General features: G+C 40.4%; 1 protein-coding gene across 1 annotated transcript in view; it reads left to right on the top strand.

Annotated features, from left to right (window-relative positions):
• The window catches only part of SPIDR (scaffold protein involved in DNA repair), a 277,995-nt gene that overhangs the window by 103,885 nt on the left and 154,484 nt on the right, over nucleotides 1-19,626 (top strand). The window contains exon 7 of the mRNA XM_055432633.2: nucleotides 8,193-8,293. Coding sequence (XP_055288608.1) covers nucleotides 8,193-8,293 — 101 coding nt within the window. The remainder of the gene's footprint in view (nucleotides 1-8,192; nucleotides 8,294-19,626) is intronic.

The raw sequence follows: 19,626 nt of genomic DNA on the forward strand, positions 1-19,626 counted from the left end.
TGAATCAAATCCCTTACGATTATACATTAGAAGTGACAAATAGATTCAAGGGATTAGATCTGATAGACTGAGTGCCTGAAGAACTATGGATGGAGGTTCGTGACATTGTACAGGAGGCAGTGATCAAGACCATCCCTGAGAAAAAGAAATGCTAAAAGGCAAAATGATTGTCTGAGGAGGCCTTGCAAATAGCTGAGAAAAGAAGAGAAGTGAAAGGCAAAGGAGAAAAGGAAACATATACCTTTTTGAATGCAGAGTTACAGAGGATAGCAAGGAGAGATAAGAAAGCCTTCCTCAGTGAGCAATACAAAGAAATAGAAGAAAACAATAAAATAGGAAAGACTAGAGATCTCTTCAAGAAAATTAGATACCAGGGAACATTTCATGCAAAGATGGGCACCATAAAGGACAGAAATGGTATGGACCTAACAAAAGCAGAAGATATTAAGAGGAGATGGCAAGAATAAACAGAAGAGCTATACAAAAAAGAGTTTTATGACCCAGATAACCACGATGGTGTGATCACTCACCTAGAGCCAGATATTCCGGAATGTGAAGTCAAGTGGGCCTTAGGAAGCATCACTACGAGATGATGGAATTCCAGTTGAACTATTTCAAATCCTAAAAGATGATGCTGTGAAAGTGCTGCACTCAATATGCCAGCAAATTTGGAAAGCCCAGCAGTGGCCACAGGACTGGAAAAGGTCAGTTTTCATTCCAATCCCAAAGAAAGGCCATGCTCAAAGGCAAAGAATGCTCAAACTACCACACAATTGCCTGAGGATCAGGTTCTAATTTATCACACATCTAGGCTGCTGACTGCCATTCTCTTTGGATACCTGGGAGGCCAGCAGGTGCCGTCTTCTTACTGTCTCTCTACATCGCTGTGGGTTGATGATGTCTCCTGGAAGAGGCTTGTGCACATGTCTGGCATTTCAGCTTTTGTGACTTCCTCCCAGAGGACATACGTTGATTGCCTGTGTCTGATGGGCAGCAGGACTGGCGTTTGTGGATTGAACAGGACAGTAGCAAATAAGTAGTTCTTATCTGGCTATCCCCAAAGGGCTCAACACAGAGGGGGTGCATGGAAATGCCCAGCTCCCAGTATTTCCCAGCAGAAGTTTACTTGTGTACTTTAAAAGCTGTTGACTGAGTTTCTGCCTTTGGGACACTGATAGGTCTTGGCACACTCTCAACTTCCAGGAACCACTGAGAACAAAGAAGACATCTTGGGTGTTCACAAAAGTTTGTGAGAACCAAGAACTCAGGCCTGGCTGAACAATAAAGTTGTTCTTCTAAACACATAGAGTCAAGCAAAATGAAAAAAATAAGAGAAATACATTAAAAAAACAACAATAGAAAACTCTGGAAACAGACCTTAATGACAGAGACATAAATGATTTGCCTGAAAAGAGTTCAAAAATAATAGTCCTAAGGATGCTCAGTGAGGTCAGGAGAATAATGCAACAGCAAAGTGAACATTTTAAGAGATAGAAGATATAAGAAAGTACCAAATAGAAGTCACAAAGCTGAAGAATGCAATAATATCCTTGAAAAACTGAGTGGAGGGTTTCAACAGCAGTGTAGATCCAGTGGAAGAATGAATCTGTGAACTCAAAAACAGGGCAGGAGAATTCATCCAAACAGAGAACCAAAAAGAGAGGAATGAAAAAAACTGAAGGTACCTTCAGGGACTTACAAGATACCATCAAGTGGGCCAGTGTTTCATTGTAGGAGTCTCAGAAGGAGAAGAAAGAAGCAGGCAAAAAGTTCTTTCAAAGAAATAATGCCTGAAACTTACTTATGATGGGTAAAGAAGCAAACATCTAGATCCAGGAAGTCTAGAAAATTCTTAGTAAGTTGAATCCAAACAGACCCATGTCAAAGCATATAATGAAATTATCAAAAGTTAAAGTAGATCACTGTAAAAACAGCAAGGGAACATCAGTGTCTTGTGTACCAGGAAACCCAAGTAAAACTATGAGTAGATTTTTAGCACAGCATTGGCAAACAAGAAGTGTGTGGCATGATATATCTAGTGTGCTGAAAGGGGAAAAAGTGCCAACGTAGAATACTGTACCCAGCAAAGTTGTCCTTCAGAGTTGAACAAGAGATGAAGCAAAAAGTTGAAGAAGTTAATCAATTACACTAATCTAGCCTTATAGCACGTGCTAAGGGACTTCTTCAAACTGAAAAGAGGGATGTTAAAAGTAATGGGAAACATGTCAGAATAAATCTCACTGGTAAATGTAAATATATTGTTATATTCAGAATATTCTAATTCTGTTATGGTGGTGAGTAAATCACCTCTAAATATAGTATGAAAATTAAAAGACAAAAATATTTAAAATTACTGTAACTACAGTGCTTTGTTAATGGATACATAAGATAAAAGCTTGTAAATTGTACCATCAAAAACATAAAATGTCAGAGTGGGATAAAGAAAATATATAGCATTCTAGTAAGCACTTGAATCTAAGTTGTTATCACCTTCAAGTAGACTGCTTTAAATACCAGACGTATTATATAGCCTCATGGTAACCACAGAGTAAAAAACCTATAATAAATAGCAAAGTTAGAGAAAGGAATCAAAACATACCATAGAGAAAAATCAACAAATTGAAATGAAAGGGACAAAGAGAAGACAAAAGGAACAAAGGGTTACAAAAAAACCTGGAAAGCAATGAACAAAATGGCAGCAATAAATCCATATTTATCAGTAATTACTTATGGTGTAAATGGACTAAATTTTCCAATCAAAAGACAAAGAGTAGCTGAATGGATTTTTTTAAAGATAGCCCAACCAAATGCCGCTTGTAAGAGACTTCACCTTTAAGTAGAGAGAAACAGACTGAACGTGAAAAAAATATTCCATGAAAATGGAAACCTAAAGAAGGAGGGGTAGCTCTACTTATATCATACTGTATAGGCTTTGAGCCAGGAACTATAATAAGAGGCAAGGGAAATTATTTCATAATGATGAAGTCAGCAGTGCATGAACAACCTAACTTTACACCTCCAAGAATCATATGAAGAAGAACGACTAGGCCCAAAGTTAGTAGAAGAAATAGTAAAAATCAATAGGGAAATATATGATATAGATTAAAAAGACAATTGAAAAGATTAGTGGAAATGATTAATGTTGTTTTGAAAAGCTAAACAAAATAGACACACACGTACCTAGATACAACAAAAAAAGGAGGAAAGTCTCAAAACTGGAACTAAAAAGGGAGTCATTATAACTAATACCATATAAATAAAATTATGATAGGTACTATAAACAATTATATACCAACAAATTGGACAGCCTAGAAGAAATGGATAAATCCTAGAAACATTTGAGCTACCAAGACTGAATCAAGATAAAATTAAAAATTTGAACAGAGGAACTACTAGTGAGATTGAAAGAAAGTGAGAGTTGCTCAGTCCTGTCTGACTCTTTTCAACCCCACTGTCATTAGCCCGCCAGGCTTCTCTGCCCATGGAATTTCCCAGGCAATACTGGAGTGGGTTGCTATTCCCTTCTCCAGGGGATCTTCCCTCCCCGGGGATCAAATCTGGGCCTCCTGCACTGTAGTCAGATTCTTTACCATCAGTAATCAAAAACCTCACAACAAAGAAAAATCTAGGAACAGATGGCTTCACTATTTAATTCTGTCTCATAGTCAATGAAGAATTAATGCCGATATTTTTCAAACTCTTTCCAAGGATGGAAAAGGAGGGAACAACTGAAAACTCATTTTACATGGCCCTGATATGAAAATCAGACAAGGACACCTGAAGAAAAGAAAATTGTAGACCAATATCCCTAATGAACATGGACACAGAAATCCTTAATAAAAGTATTGGCAAATCAGGTTCAACAATATATTAAAAGGATTATGCACCATGATCAATTGGGATTGATTCTAGAGATTCAAAGATTGTTCACTCTTCACAAATCAGTCAACATGATATATCACATTAATAAGATAGACCAAAAAATCATATCATATCAGTAGATGCAGAAAATGTTTTTATAGATATCAACACCCATTTAGGAAAAAAACTTCCAACAAACTGGGTGTTAAGGGAATGTACCTTAACATTGTAAAAACCACAAAGTGCAGACCCACAGCAGACATCGTACTTGACAGCGAAAAGGTCAAAGCTTTTCCTCTAATATCAAGAACAACAAGGATGTTCATTCATTCTTGTCACTTTTGTTTAACACAATACTAAAAGTCCTAGCCACAGTAATTAGGCAAGAAAGAGAAATAAAAGACATCTAAATATCAGAAGAATTAGAGCCTGTCTTATTTACAGATGACATGATACTATACAGGAAAACCTAAAGACTCACTGAAAAAAACTGAGAAGTAGTAAGTAAATTCAGTAAAGGATACAAAATCAATATAGGCCTACTTCATTTTTTTGTGCTTTGTTTCATTGTATTTTGCAAATATTGTGTGTTTTTGTTTTACAGATTGAAAGTTTGTGGCAACCCTGTGTTTTTCTGCCATTTTTAGTAACATTTTAAAATTAAGATATATACATTTTTAAGACATAATGCTGTTGTACATTTAATAGAGTACTGAGTAGTGTAAACTTAATTTTTACATGTATGAGGAACCCAAAACGTTTCTTGTGATTTGCTTTATTATGATAATAAATTCATTGTGTTGGTCTGGAACCAAGTCTCTAGTATCTCTGTGTACAGAAATCAGTTGCATTTCTGTATGCTAACCACAAACCTATCCAAAATAAAAATGAAGAAAACAATCCTATTTTACAGTTCCATCAAAAAGAATAAAATACTTGGGAATAACTTTAACCAAGGAGGTAAAAAAAAAAATACACTTAAAATTATGACATTGGTGAGTGAAATTGAGGAAGACAAAAATAAATGGAAAGTTATTCTGTTCTCATGGATTGAAAGAATATGGTTAAAATGTCCATACTACGCAGAGCTATCTACAGATCCAGTGCAACCCCTATCAAAATTCCAGTCCTAAACTTTATGTGGATCTACAAAGACCCCAAATAGCCAAAGCAATCTTGAGAAAGATGAGCAAAGTTAGAGGCGTCACACTTCCAGATTTCAAACCATATTACAAAGTGGTAGTGGAGCATGATAGAGAGTCCAGAAGTAAACCTGTGCACATATGGTCAATTAACTCATAACTGTGGAGCCACAAATATACTATGGATAGAGGATAGTCTTTTCAATAGTGTTGGGAAAATTCTATAGCCACATACAAAAGAATGAAACTGAACCCCTGTCTTACACCACTCATTAAAACAACTCAGGTGTTAGACTTCAGCGGAAGACCTGGAAACGTGTAAGTCTTAAATGAAAACATAGGTGGTAATCTCCTTCACCTTGGTCCTGGTGATGGATTTTGGGGATTTGACACCAAAAGAAAATCTAAAAAAGCAAAAAAGAGCAAGTGGAATTTTTCAAAATAGAAAGCTTCTGCAGAATAAAGGAAACCAGAAGCAAGTGAAAAGGGCAACCTACAGAATGGAAAAAAATACTTACAAATCATATCTGATAAAGGTTAGTATCCAAAACACATAATTAACTCATGCAACTCAATAGCAAAAATATCAAACCATCTGCTTTTAAAAATGAGTAGAAGAATTGAATAGACATTTTCCAAAGACATTCAACTGACCAAAGATGTGAGAAAAGATGTTCAACATCAGTCATCATCAGGGAAATGCAAGTCCAAGCTCACTGAGATGCCACCTAACAGCTGTCAGAATGACTGTCATTAAAAAGACAGGCAATGACAAGTGCTGGCCAGGATGCAGGGAAATGGGAACCCTTGTGGGCTGTTGGTGGGAGTGTAAATGGTGCAGCCACTAAGGAAAATAGTTTGGAGGCTCTGCGAAAACTGAGTAGATTCTTCCATACTATCCAGCAGTCCCACTTATGGGAATGTATTCATGCGAAAAGTGTGCAAACTTTTAGTCATAAAGCGAGTAAGTTATAAGGATCTGATGTAAACATGGTGACCGTTACTCAGAACACTACATTGTACAACTGAAATTTGCCAAGAGTGGAATTTAAATGTTTACATCAAAAAAGAAAAAAAGATAAATATGTGAAGTAGTAGATCTATCAGTTGAGTAAATGGGGGAGGATCCTTTCACAGGTATACATATATCAAATCACCACTATATATACCATATGTACTTTACATTTATTTGTCAAATGTCTCAATAAAATTGAAAAAAAAAGAAAAAATTATTTTGCATATATTATAGCAGAGCCTTATTGAATTTTTTTTTCTAATATACAAGAGATTTTTACTGGAATTGTGATTGTTGACTAGAGTCATGGTGTTTCCATTCCTGAGTTCTGGTGTACCTGCTCAGAGTTCCCTGCAGGAATTCTTGGAACAGAGGAATCCTGTGACCTGTGACCAAAGCTTGGGTGGGAATGTCAGTTCTCTCTTAGGCTTCAGATGTTCCCACATGTGGAGGACAGTTTTGCATTCATTCATTTTTACTCTTGATTTTTACCTTTCAATCCTAAAATTCCTGAAGTTCACTTGTAAGATAATGCTTTCAGACTGTATTTTGTCTTTTTTTTTTCCTTCTCCCTTAAAGTCATAAGTTTGAAAACAAACATTTGGTAAATAATTAGATCATTGTGCAGAGAATACGGTCTTCTGCTTTTCTGTGTATTTTTAGTATCTTCAAGTAGCAAGTATTCCTGAAGAGGCAGTAGGTCTGTCACTGAGACTTGAGCTTATGATCTCTGGAGCCAGACTGCCTGGTGTTCACCCAGCTGTGCCCCTCAGCAGATGTCTCACCTTGGGCAGTGTCATGCTCTCGGTGCTTCCGCTTATCATGTGCAACGTGAGGATGACAATAGTGCCTGCTTTCATAGTGTTTTTTAGAGTGAGTGTACAGATTAGTCACTTCATGTAAACAGAATGATCTGAAGAAAGGCTTACATATATATATATATAAAGTAGAGATGCTTTGGCATATATATGACTGTGAGAATTTTTAAAAATTTCCTGTTATATAACTGCTCTCACACACACATATTCAGAAATAATTAGTGCCTATAAAAAAAAAAACTACCTGATAGGAAAATGAAGCAATTTTTAGTGATAATATATATAATGTATATTAAAATGAGGTCTTTTAGTCATTGTGGAAAGAGTGCAGGGTGCAAGTAAAAATCTAACAGAGTCAGTAATGGCAGTGACGAGCATTTTAATGCTACAGTGTCCTTTCTGTTTCCTCATCTGGCTAGTTATACAATATTGAATTTTCCTGACCTCTCTCTAAGCTCTGACATGAGGTGGGTATTGATATCTGTTGTTTCTACATCAAGGGAATATTTTTAGAATAAAATGAGATATCATAGTGAAATGATCAGTGAACATAATTTTATGAGATAATACATTGATGACTTACATAGGCAAATGGTGATTAACAGCTGATCACGGTTTCTCTTGTGGTCAAGATATGTTAGGAACTGCTGACTCTTCTGAATGTAGGTAGTTCATGGAAAAACCCAAATGAGCTTTATAATTTATCTGTGTATCTATTTATTCATTGATAGATTGGGTCTCTTGTGAAGTGCCTGAGTATCCTTTATTATGAGTCATCTTCCTGCCATTCATGGAAGTTTTTTCCTTTGTATAGTGTTGATATCCTTGCTGTATTTACAGTTAATACTCACTTATCTCTAGGTCAAGTAATGAGCTCATACCCAGATCCTCTTACTTGAGTGTTCTGCCTGTCAACTGGGTGCAGGTTTTATTCTTGATTACAACTCTGAACCCATTTTACACTTACCTTTTTGCCCGTCTGTGTATTAGACTGTAAGGTCCACCGTGATGTGGCTTGTTGCCTTCTTCACATCCTTGGCATATGTGCTTGGCTCAGCATAGCAGGAAACACATAGTCAGTATATATGTATGGAGTAAGTTAACTAAGAAAGAATAGTCAAAAAGTCAGACTCATCTCAGAGGAGCCCACATTTCTAAGAGTCAGAAAACTGATCATCCAAGAAGTCTTAAAAAAGGTGATAACTAACATAGAAGGATTTGACCCTAGGAAGAGAATGTAATGCCAAACAAGTTAAAACTTACATGTCCTGATTGGAGGGTATAAAGTATAAATGTTCCAACTGTTCTGAAGCTTTTCTTTTCACTAAACTTAATACATTATAATTTGTTGAACAGAGGCGGGCTAGCGGAAAGACTAAATGGACTGCAGAATCGTGAGAGATCCGCCATTTCTTTGTGGAGACATCAGGGTTTTTCTTACCAAAAGACACTTTCAGGTAAGGCTTGCACTGGTATATGTGAGTAAAGAATATGCCAGGTAAAAGTATTTTTATATTAAAATATATAAAGTTGATCGTTACTATTTTTACCCCTTATTCTCTAGGTGCCAAAGATCTGAGTTGGAGGGTTCTGTATTACATCTGTTTCTGCTTTATCTGTTTCAGTAGCTTTCTGATTGTTGTGACTGTGCCCCATAGTAAGCAGTACATCTTACTGCATCTCATAAGACACACACAGCATTCACACATCACACACACACCTGAAACATTCAGTAAACAGTAACTTAACATTTATACATATCACTCATACACAGACACACATCTGAAACATTCACACATATCACTCACACACCTGACACACACACACACCTGACACACACACACACACACCTGACACACACACACACACACACCTGACACACACACACACACACACACCTGACACACACACACACACACACACACACACACACACACCTGACACACACACACACACCCTGAAACAGACATTCAATAAACACTAACTTCAGTAGTATCCCAAGTCATTGTCTCACTAAATTGATGTAGAACCCTTCTAATGAGGTGCAGTTGCTACTTCAACTTCTCATTACAGTGAATTAACCAGATGGTCAAGCACAGAGCTGAGAGAGTATCTTCTGGAGGTTGGACAAGAAAAATGCCAAGTGAAACAAGTATGACTGGGTGCTGAGACTGAAGGGAACAGATGAGCCTTTGTTTGGCTCATCAACACCAGATAGCTTATTTGGAATCTTCCTTTTGTTTTCTTTTCTTTCATTTGAGGATAGAGGGTACTTACTCATATGATGAGTGAAAGAGAAAAGCAAAATAAAAAAACAGACAAAAACTATCTATTAATTTGAAAACATGAATAAGACCAACTCCAATAGATTGTTCTTTTAGAAGTCTTTGTATTTAAGCATTTGAATTTTGTTTTTCTCTTTGATGAATTTATTTTTCAGACCTATGAATCCTCTCCTTGATATTTGTAATAAGTTGTGTCTTTTCCTTTACTTTTGATATACCTCACTATAGACATATAGTAAGAAGAACATTTCAGTGTTTGGTGTTTTTCCTTTGTGGCCTGGCCGAAGACTTTTTCTCCTTTCAGTATAAAAAAGTATTTTCTCACTTCTGTATGTTTATAGCAACTGAATAAATAAAAGAAAAACTTGCAAATATTAAATAGAGGTAATTCCCTGTCTCCCCAGTCCCAGGAACTGACATGTAGTGACCAGCTGAAATTCAGGGATGGACTCATGGGGTATCTCTGTGATGAAACCCTCTGAGCCTAGAGCCTATTATGCAGAGTGAAGTAAGTCAGAGAAAAACAAATATTGTTTATTAACACACATATGTGGAATCTAGAAAAGTGGTACTGATGAACCTATTTGCAGGGAAGAAATGGATACACAGAGAATGTACTTGTGGACATATCGTGGGGAAGGAAAGGGAAGTATGAATTGAGAAAGTAGCATTGACATACACACACTGCCATGTGTTAGTTCAATTCAGTTCAGTTCAGTCGCTCAGTCGTGTCTGACTCTCCGCGACCCCATGAATCACAGCACGCCAGGCCTCCCTGTACATCACCAGCTCCCAGAGTTCACTCAGACTCATGTCCATCGAGTCGGTGATGCCATCCAGCCATCTCATTCTCTGTCGTCCCCGTCTCCTCCTGCCCCCAATCCTTCCCAGCATCAGAGTCTTTTCCAATGAGTCAACTTGTCGCATGAGGTGGCCAGAGTATTGGAGTTTCAGCTTTAGCATCTGTCCTTCCAATGAACACCCAGAATTGATCTCCTCTAGAATGGACTGGTTGGATCTCCTTGCAGTATAAGGGACTCTCAAGAGTCTTCTCCAGCACCACAGTTCAAAAGCATCAATTCTTTGGCGATCAGCTTTCTTCACAGTCCAACTCTCACATCCATACATGACCACGGGAAAAACCATTGCCTTGACTAGACGGACCTTTGTTGGCAAAGGAATGTCTCTGCTTTTTAATATGCTATCTAGGTTGGTCATAACTTTCCTTCCAAGGAGTAAGCGTCTTTTAATTTCATGGCTGCAATCAGCATCTGCAGTGATTTTGGAGCCCAAAAAAATAAAGTCTGACACTGTTTCCACTGTTTTTCCATCTATTTCCCATGAAGTGATGGGACCAGATTATGGCTAATCTTTATTTTCTTAATGTTGAGTTTCAGGCCAACCTTTTTACTCTCCTCTTTCACTTTCATCAAGAGGCTTTTGAGTTCCTCTTCACTTTCTGCCATAATGGTGGTGTCATCTGCATATCTGAGGTTATTGATATTTCCCCCAGCAATCTTGATTCCAGCTTGTGCTTCTTCCAGCCCAGCGTTCCTCATGATGTACTCTGCATATAAGTTAAATAAATAGGGTGACAATATCAACCTTGATGTACTCCTTTTCCTATTTGGAACCAGTCTGTTGTTCCATGTACAGTTCTGACTGTTGCTTCCTGACCTGCATACAGGTTTCTCAAGAGGCAGGTCAGGTGGTCTGGGATTCCCATCTCTTTCAGAATTTTCCACAGTTTATTGTGATCCACACAGTCAAAGCCTTTGGCATAGTCAATGAAGCAGAAATAGATGTTTTTCTGGAACTCTCCTGCTTCTTTGATGATCCAGTGGATGTTGGCAATTTGATCTCTGGTTCCTCTGCCTTTTCTAAAACCTGCTTGAACATCTGGGAGTTCACAGTACACATATTGCTGAAGCCTGGCTTGGAGAATTTTGAGCATGACTTTACTAGCGTGTGAGATGAGTACAATTGTGCGGTAGTTTGAGCATTCTTTGGTGTTGCCTTTCTTTGGGATTGGAATGAAGACTGACTTTTTCCAGTCCTGTGGTCACTGCTGAGTTTTCCAAATTTGCTGGCATATTGAGTGCAGCACTTTCACAGCATCATCTTTCAAGATTTGAAATAGCTCAACTGGAATTCCATCACCTAACAGAGAGCTAATGGGAAGCTGCTGAATAACACAGGGAGCCCAGCCTGGTGCTCTGTGACAACCTAGAGGGGTGAGATGGGGGAGATAAGGAGAGGCTCAAGAGGGAGAGGAGATATATATATAAAATATATATATATATATATATATATAATTGTGGCTTATTTGCGTTGTTGTATGGCAGAAACTGTCACAACATTGTAAAGCAATTATCCTCCAATTAAAAAATACTTTTTAAAATGAGGCTGCTTTTCCCAGTGAGGCCTTTGTTACAACGCAGCGTAACAAGATGCTCCTTGTCCTTCAGCATCATTAGCTGTGAGCACTCAGAAGTTTCACCTCCAGGGGCAGAGCAGGTCCCCTGGGCACTGCTCCTGGAGCCCTCCTCGCCCTTTGCTGTGCCCCTGAGGCACCGGAAACCTCCAGAGTAGTGGCTCCTGTGGAGTGGGGCTCCCTCAGCCCTGCTGGAGCAAGAAGCCAGAAATCTGGCCCCTGCCTCTTTCTCACTGCTTCCCAGGGATCCCTCTAAGACTCGGGATGCCCCTGAAACAGGGTTGTGTTCAAGACTCCCCACTTGAGTGGTCAAGAGAGGAAGAAGGAATAACAGAGCCAGCATTTTCTATACAGTGACAGTGATGTGAGCCCGAAGAACCAGGTATTTTGTGTAGATGTGCGTGTCTTCTTGTGTTGTGCTGTGCTTAGTCCCTCAGTAGTGTCCAACTCTTTACGACCCCGTAGACTGCATCCTGCTAGGTTCCTCTGTCCTTTAGGATTCTCCAGGCAAGAATACTGGAGTAGGTTGCCATGTCCTTCTTAATTTCTTCATTGCAGTATTTTCTCGTACATAAAAAGTGTCTTGGTGTTAGTAAATGGTTGATTATTTCTGCCAAACCTAGTTAGTTGGTAAACTAAGATCCTTCAATTACTTGAAAAAATTACTTGATAGAAAATACATATGACTTGGTCTAAGTATTCTAATATTGAGAGTTTAAAGCTAGGAAAGAGAGGCGTGTGGTTGGCTGTTTATTTAATTTGTCTAATTTCTGGCAGTATTGTGCCTGTTAAATTTTTAGTTTCTGTGAGGACATGGGGTTTTTGACATAATATGACAAGTTTAAAAACAATACATGTTTGTTCAGATTTATGGAATGAGAATGACATGGCCTGAAACAGGTTTCAGTTTCCTAGTTCCAAGTCTTAAACTCATTTAAAATGTTTTTTTTCAACTCCCTGGTCTATCTTACTTATTTACCCTTTGCTTCAAGTGAAGGGACCCTGCCTGTGACCTGCTCAGTGTGGGTCAGCTCCAGGGTGCTGAGAAGGTCTAGCTGCAGTTCTTTATCTTAACTTCCGCTTTCCTCTGGGGTCAAGAGAGCCGCCTCTGGAGTATTTCTAGCTTCCCTCTGACCAATAAAACCAGAAAGTCGATTAGTGTCTAAGCTTTATTTTTTCCCCTTTTTATATCCTAACCCACATTTAGGTACGGCAGTGGTATTTAATATTGCTCTTTGTAGTCATGGGCAAGAGGAACTCATATTAATACTCTTTGAGTTATTTAAGTCAGGAAACAAACTATGATACTAGTTTACCCACTGTTAGAACTGTGACTTCATGTCCCAAATGACTGTAATTTCCAGTGATCATTTTAAGTATAAGTTAGTAGAAAAGAGTTCATATGATCAAGTTATTTCATAATTATGTTAAAATATTGATGGGACCTGAGAGAGAGAGGAAGGGATACTGACACCAAACTCAACTCTCCAGCTAATGTGTGTCACCCCTTAACTGTTTTCTGCCACATCTTTTTTTTATCTCTTGTGAGTTTTTCTACCTAAGAACCTATGTAATGAGATTTGGTGGCACAGCAGAATTAAATAATGCTTTCAGATTCCCTGCAAGTTTATTTAATCTGTGCTTTCTCCATTTCTTTTTACATGAAAAGAAAAACAGTAATTCTACAGAATCTTTTCTCATAGATGTGAGGTTTAAAAGAATCTTTATTTCTGTTTTCTTTTGTAAATTATCCAAAAATAAGACTGCAGAGTTAACCCATTCTAAATGAATTATATAGTGCGTAATACATATTTGCTGTTGAATTCCACATGTGGCTCAGTGAATACAAATTCATGCATAGAGTTAAATTGGGACCTCATTAATGACAAAAATTACCTGTATGTTCAAAATGCTAGTTTCGACCTTTAGAAAAGCATTGATATTGGCAAGGCAGCATTCCCTTTGGCTTGCTCAAGTAATTGTCGTTTTACCCTCCAGCCTAGTTCAGTATCGTGTCGGCCTTTGTCCTGATGTGAAATCTTGAGTGTGTCATCGTAGCCTTTTCACCAGTCTATCTTTCCAAACTCTGTCAGCTTATTTTTACTTTCAGAGAGGTTGTAATTTCCACTTGGGACCTTGGTGCCTCAAGGAGCCTGCTTGAAAGTGGGAGTCCAGGCTTGACTGCCCTTGTCTCCCTGGAAGATGGTGAGGAAGGGGAGTGAGCCGGCCTACTTGGCGGGCTGCTCCCCAGCTGTGCCCCGTAAGTGTTGCTGCAGGAAGGTGGTCTTAGAGTGGGCAGCTGCTTATCACTCAATGCTCCTAAGCTTTCCCAACACATTCTGTTACAAAATAGGAAACTATTCAGCCCGCACAGAGAATAAGTAAGTTCTTGGATTAGTAAAATACCTTATAAAGTTTGGAAAACAAATTGGAGACTGCGTTTGTACTGTGACAGCGATTTATGAGGGTAGCAACTTGAGCACACCCGCTTCCATCCCCTGTGACGCTGCTCCATCTCCACCAGTATGCGGAAGTGGTCATTCTTTGGAGCTGTGTTCACGCATCCTTCACACAGCTGGTCGCCCTTCCTTCAAGGACGCGCTCCCTCCTGGTCTGCTGCCTGCCGTGTACACTTTCCTCCTGTGTGACTCCTCCTTCGTGTGCAGCTTCAGCAGGTGTTCGTCAGGCTTCTGCCTTGACCTCTTCTGTTCTGTGTCCTCTTCCTGGATAATCTAGGATCTCCACGCCAACCCCTCGACTCCCAGGACTGCTGGGCAGTCTGGAAACTGTCCTGGCCCAGCGCCAGCACCAGGGGCACCTCAGTGCCTGCAGACCCAGCGGACCAGTGTGCCTGCCCCCTGCTGCCCCGGCCCACACACCGAGTGTCTTCCACGGGCTCTCTTTTTTTTCCCCCATGGTCTCTCTTGCACGTGTTTTCAACCCATCAAGTCCCTCAGTGCTGGTGATTCTACCTCAGAACTCTCTCTCAGGTCAGACCTCTTCAGCGATCCCATCTGCCACGAGCTCAGGCCCCTGTCCCCTTGCGCCTGGATTACTGTGTCAGCCTCTGCCTGGTCTCCCTGCCCCTGACTGTCCTCATTTCCAGCCTGCCGGGGTCATTATCCTAAGAGGAAAATCTGCTGTCACTTGTCTGCTTTAAAAAATGTCCATTGACCACCTCTTGTATTAGAGTAAGTGTCCATCACCGTTGGAGCCTGTGGTGTGAGCTTTCTTGGTCCGGGTCTTGGCCCACCCAACTAGTTATTTCTCACCTACGTACCACCCTGCACCTGTCACAGCTGCCCTGCACCTGCCGTGTCTTTCATGATAGCCACTTGACCACTTTTCTCTGTTGGTAGTCACACTGCTGGCATCCTGTTGGTCAGTAGGTATACCAAGTGAAAGTAAATCCTAGCTCTGCAGAGTGCCACAAGGATATGCAGGGCTGACCCCAACCCTAAGCTGTGCCCGGGGACTCAGCAGGTGTTTATGAAGTAAATAAATGGTGTCATTGGTAAATTTAAAATTTTTCCATGACACCAGAGTGCAGAAATGGTCCTAACTCTGCTGGAGCTGAAGGCCTGGGCAGGTCACTTGATCTGTGCCTCTTTCTTTCCTGAGAAAATTTGTCTTAACCAAAACTTTGGTGATTTCTTCTTGAGATCCTGTGTTGCCATTGTCCACTGTTCCTGCGTGAAGTCATCCTCCGAGTGCTTCCCTTCAGGCTCTCTGGTGTTTGTACTCCCTGGTCTCTCCATGCATGCCCTTTGAGAGATGATAAACTTTTTTGATATCATCTCATTTTAGTCCTTCAGCTGATTGCTCTCCTTTTCCTCCTCCTCCCTCTTAGGGTCTATTACAATGTCCTTGGAAAGGGGATAGCACCCAAGACCGAAATACCTGTTCTTTAGTGGTTATGAATTCACTGTAATTCTTGCTGGAACATACACTTCTCTGTCTGATTATTGATACTGCCTGTGTGTTTGCTCAGTCGTGGCCAACTCTTTTGTGAGCCTATGAACCATTGTCTGCTAGGATCTTGTCTATGGACTTTGCCAGGTAGGAATACTGGAGTGGGTTGCCATTTCCTCCTCTAGAGGATCTTCCTGACCCAGGGATCGAACCCACATCTCTTGTGTCTCCTGCATTGGCAGGTGGATTCTTTACCACTACACCATCTGGGAAGCTTGCCTATTTTGAGCCAATTTAAAGTGGCTTAACTGATGGATTAGAAGTTCTTCACTAGAATATCCTTTATGAATAGTTCTCAGAGAGTAGGAGGGGATTAGGATTGCTATCGGAGTAAGTATCAAGAGTAACAGGGCCTTAGGGACACCCTGGATTCTGTCCACATGTCAGTACATGTGTCTTTAGTTCTTTTTGCTGCAGGGTTTTCAGTATGTTGGACTGACAGTGCGTGTGCACTTTGCACTGATGCACACGCACTTTAGTCTCCCACAGGATGGCTTAGAGAAGGTGGATGTGAGCCCTGATTTCTAGAAGACTCTGCTAATTAATAACTATCCAGAAGTAGTAATTTGCTGTTTTGTAGTTGGGTTCCTGAAATTTTTCTCAAGACATTTGTTTGCTTTATAGCTGATGTTAAATATATAAAAACCAGAGATATTTAATAGCTCTATGACCTTTTAAAAGTTGTTTTCAGTGTGATTTTTAAATTTTTTTTATTTTGAGGAAGTTGATTTTCAATGTTGGGATGGTTTCTGCTGGATAATAACGCAAATCACTCATAATTGTACATACATCCCTTCCTTCTTGAGCCTCCCTCCCCTTCCTGCATCTGACCCCTCTAGGTCATTACGGAGCGCCAGGCTGAGCTCCGTGTGTTACAGAGCAGCTTCTCTCCAGCTCTCTGCTTTTCACATGGTGGTGTGTATATATATATATATATATATATATATGTCAGCGCTACTCCCTCAGTTCATCCTGCTCTCTCCTTTCCCCACTGTGTCCACAAGTCTGTTCTCTACATCTGCATCTCCATTCCTTCCTGCAAATAGGTTCATCAGTATTGTTTTTCTAGATTCCATATATATGCCAACGCATATATACATATAAGCAATATTTTTTTTTCTCTTTCTGACTTCACTCCGTATAACAGGCTCTAACTTCATCCCCCTCACTACAACTGCCTCAGATTCATACTTTGTTATGGCTGAGTGATATTCCACGGTATATATGTACCACACCTTCTTTATCCTTCCACCTGTCAGTGGACAGCTAGGTTGCTTCCGTGTCCTGGCTTTTGTAACTAGTGCTGCAATAAACACTGGGATACATATGTCTTTTTGAACTGTGGTTTTCTCAGGATATATGTCCAGTAGTGGGATTGCTGGGTCATATGGTAGATTTTTTTTTTTTTTTTTTTTTTAGGGAATCTCCATACTGCTATCCATAGTGTCTGTATAAATTTACATTTCCACCAACAGTGAAGGAGGGTTCTCTTTTCTCTACAGCCTCTCCGGCATTTATTGTTTGTGGATTTTTTGATGATGACCATTCTGACTGCTATGAGGTGATACCTCTTTGCAGTTTTGATTTTCATTTCTCTAATAATGAATAATATTGAGTATCTTTGGAGCATCATTTCATGAATTTATTGGCCATTTGTATGTCTTTTTTGGAGAAATGTCTTGTTAGGTCTTCTGCCCAGTTTTTGATTGGGCTGTTTGTTTTTCTGATATTGAGCTGTATGAGCTGCTTATATATTTTGGAAATTAATCTTTTGTCAGTTGTTTCATTTGCAATTATTTTCTCCCATTCTGAGAGTTGTCTTTTCATCTGGTTTATAGTTTCCTTTGCTGTGCAAAAGCTTTTAAGTTTCATTAGGTCCCATTTGTTTATTTTTGTTTTTATTTCCGTGGAGGTGGGCAATGTGATTTTTGAACACTATTTTAATACTGTTTTCTGAGCCAAAATTATTACCTACAATACTATGAAGGAAAGTTTTTAAACAAGGAAGTTTTTCAATAAAGAAGACCTTGCTTTGTGTGTACTCAGAGTGGAAGGTTCAGTTTGCACATCAGGTGGTCCCATACACAGCTCACCTTTGGAAGTCTAACCCGTACTAGATCCTTTGTCAGCTTGGGCAGCCATAACTTAGTACCATAGACTGGGTGACTTGGATAGCAGACGTTACTGCTCAGAGCTCTTTAGGCCAAAATTCTGAAATCAGGGTGCTGGCAAGATCTAGTTCTAGCAAGGCTCTCTTCCTGGCTTTTAGGCAGCTGCCATCTGGCTGTGTGCTTATGCAGAGAGAGAGAGATACCTGGTTCTTTAGTTTCTCTTCTTATTATAAGGGCACTTTGGCCATCTGATGTGAAGAGGCGACTCATTGGAAAAGACCCTGATGCTGGGAATGGTTGAAGGCAAAAGGATAAGGGGATGACAGAGGGTGAGATGGTTGGGTGGCATCACCGAGTCAAAGGGCATGACTTTGAGCAAGCTCCGGAAGATAGTGAAGGACAGGGAGGCTGCTGTGCTGCTGTCCGTGGGGTCGCGGAGTCAGACGCGACTTAGAAATTGAACAACAACAAGGACACTAATCCTTTAAAATCAGTGCCCCAAACCTTGTGACCTCATTTAAGTTTAGACCGTTCCTCAGAGGCCCCATCTCTAACTATATCCACACTGGGAGGCGAGGGGGCTTCAGTGTATGAATTTTGAGGGACCGAAGCATTCAGTCTCAAATATTCTGCCCTAGCCTTCAACAGTTCATGTCCTTCTCACATTCAAAATGCATTCATTCTATCCCAACAGCCCCCAAACCATTAAGCCTTTCCAGCATCGGCTCTATAGACCAGAGTTTCATCTAGATGTGTGAATCAGATGTAGATGAGACTCGAGGTCCGATTCCAGCCTGAGACAGAATTCCTCAATAGCTGTGAAACCACAGTCATGTGCTTCTGGATACAGTGCGGTCAGGTATAGGACAGACATTGCCTTTCCACAGGAAGAAACAGGAAGGAAGAATGCAGTGATAAGTCCGAAGCAGGCCCAGAAACTACCAAGGGTCATTCTATTAATTTTAAAGGTCAAGGAAAATCCCTTTGGTTCAGTGTTCTGCCATCCAGGCCTACTGGAGGACGGTGTCACCCCCACGGTTCTGTTGGGCCTCTCACCAAAGGTTCTCTGCAGAGACGCCACCCCTGGGGCGGAGAAGGGCATCTTCTCCCCACAAACCCAAGACACAGCCCCGCCCTTGGAAGCACAGAAGGGAATACCAGCCCTGCCCCGGCCTTGTGGTGAGAGTGGCAGCCCTTAGGATCTCTGGGTGACCTTTAGGGTCGTCTTTCCCTTTTTTGAAGGGTGATACATATTTGCGGGCTAGCTTTTCTGCCCTGCGGAGAAGCCTCGCAGCCGTCCTTCATCTCCCGTGGTCTTTGTCTCCTCTGATTCAGACTGGTAGCGTCTGTGCTCACAAAGTCTCTTGACCGAGTGATCGTTTAGCTGTATCTTTGGTATCCGCCTCCTAGTATGCTTTTTCATTCTTTTGCAATATGGACAGGCTGGGGAGTTTACAGGTCTTCAAGTTTTGCTTCTTTCTGCCTTCTACTGTGTGCTCACAGGCGAGGAGGGAGAGCCTCTCTGTGTCTCTTCTTACAAGGGTGCTGACCGCATTCTTGAGGGCTCTGTCTTGGCATAATTACCTCCCAAAGCTGCACCTCCAAGCACCATCAAATTAGGGACCTCAATATAAAGATTTTGTGGGGACAGAAACATTCGGTCCATAGCAGTTCCCTGTCCTCCACTATTCATGACTTGTTGCTCATGTCTGCTTGATACCTCACCAGAATCACCTTTACCATCTGTATTCCTAATATGTACCTCATACTTCTCCAGTCTCTGCCCACTGTCCAGTTACAAAGCTGCATCCACATTTTCAGGTACTTACTATGGCAACAACACTTCATGGTACCGAAATCTGTCTTACTTGATTTTGGCTGCCGTACAAAATGCCACAGACTGCAGGACTTGAACAGCAGACATTTATTTCCTCACTGTTCTAGAGGCTGGAAGTTCAGGATTGAGGTGTCACCATGGTCAGTTTCTA

The sequence above is a fragment of the Moschus berezovskii genome, chromosome 16 (genome assembly GCF_049115385.1).
Source record: "Moschus berezovskii isolate FMDL1 chromosome 16, NW_MosBer_1.0, whole genome shotgun sequence".
NCBI lineage: Eukaryota > Metazoa > Chordata > Mammalia > Artiodactyla > Moschidae > Moschus > Moschus berezovskii.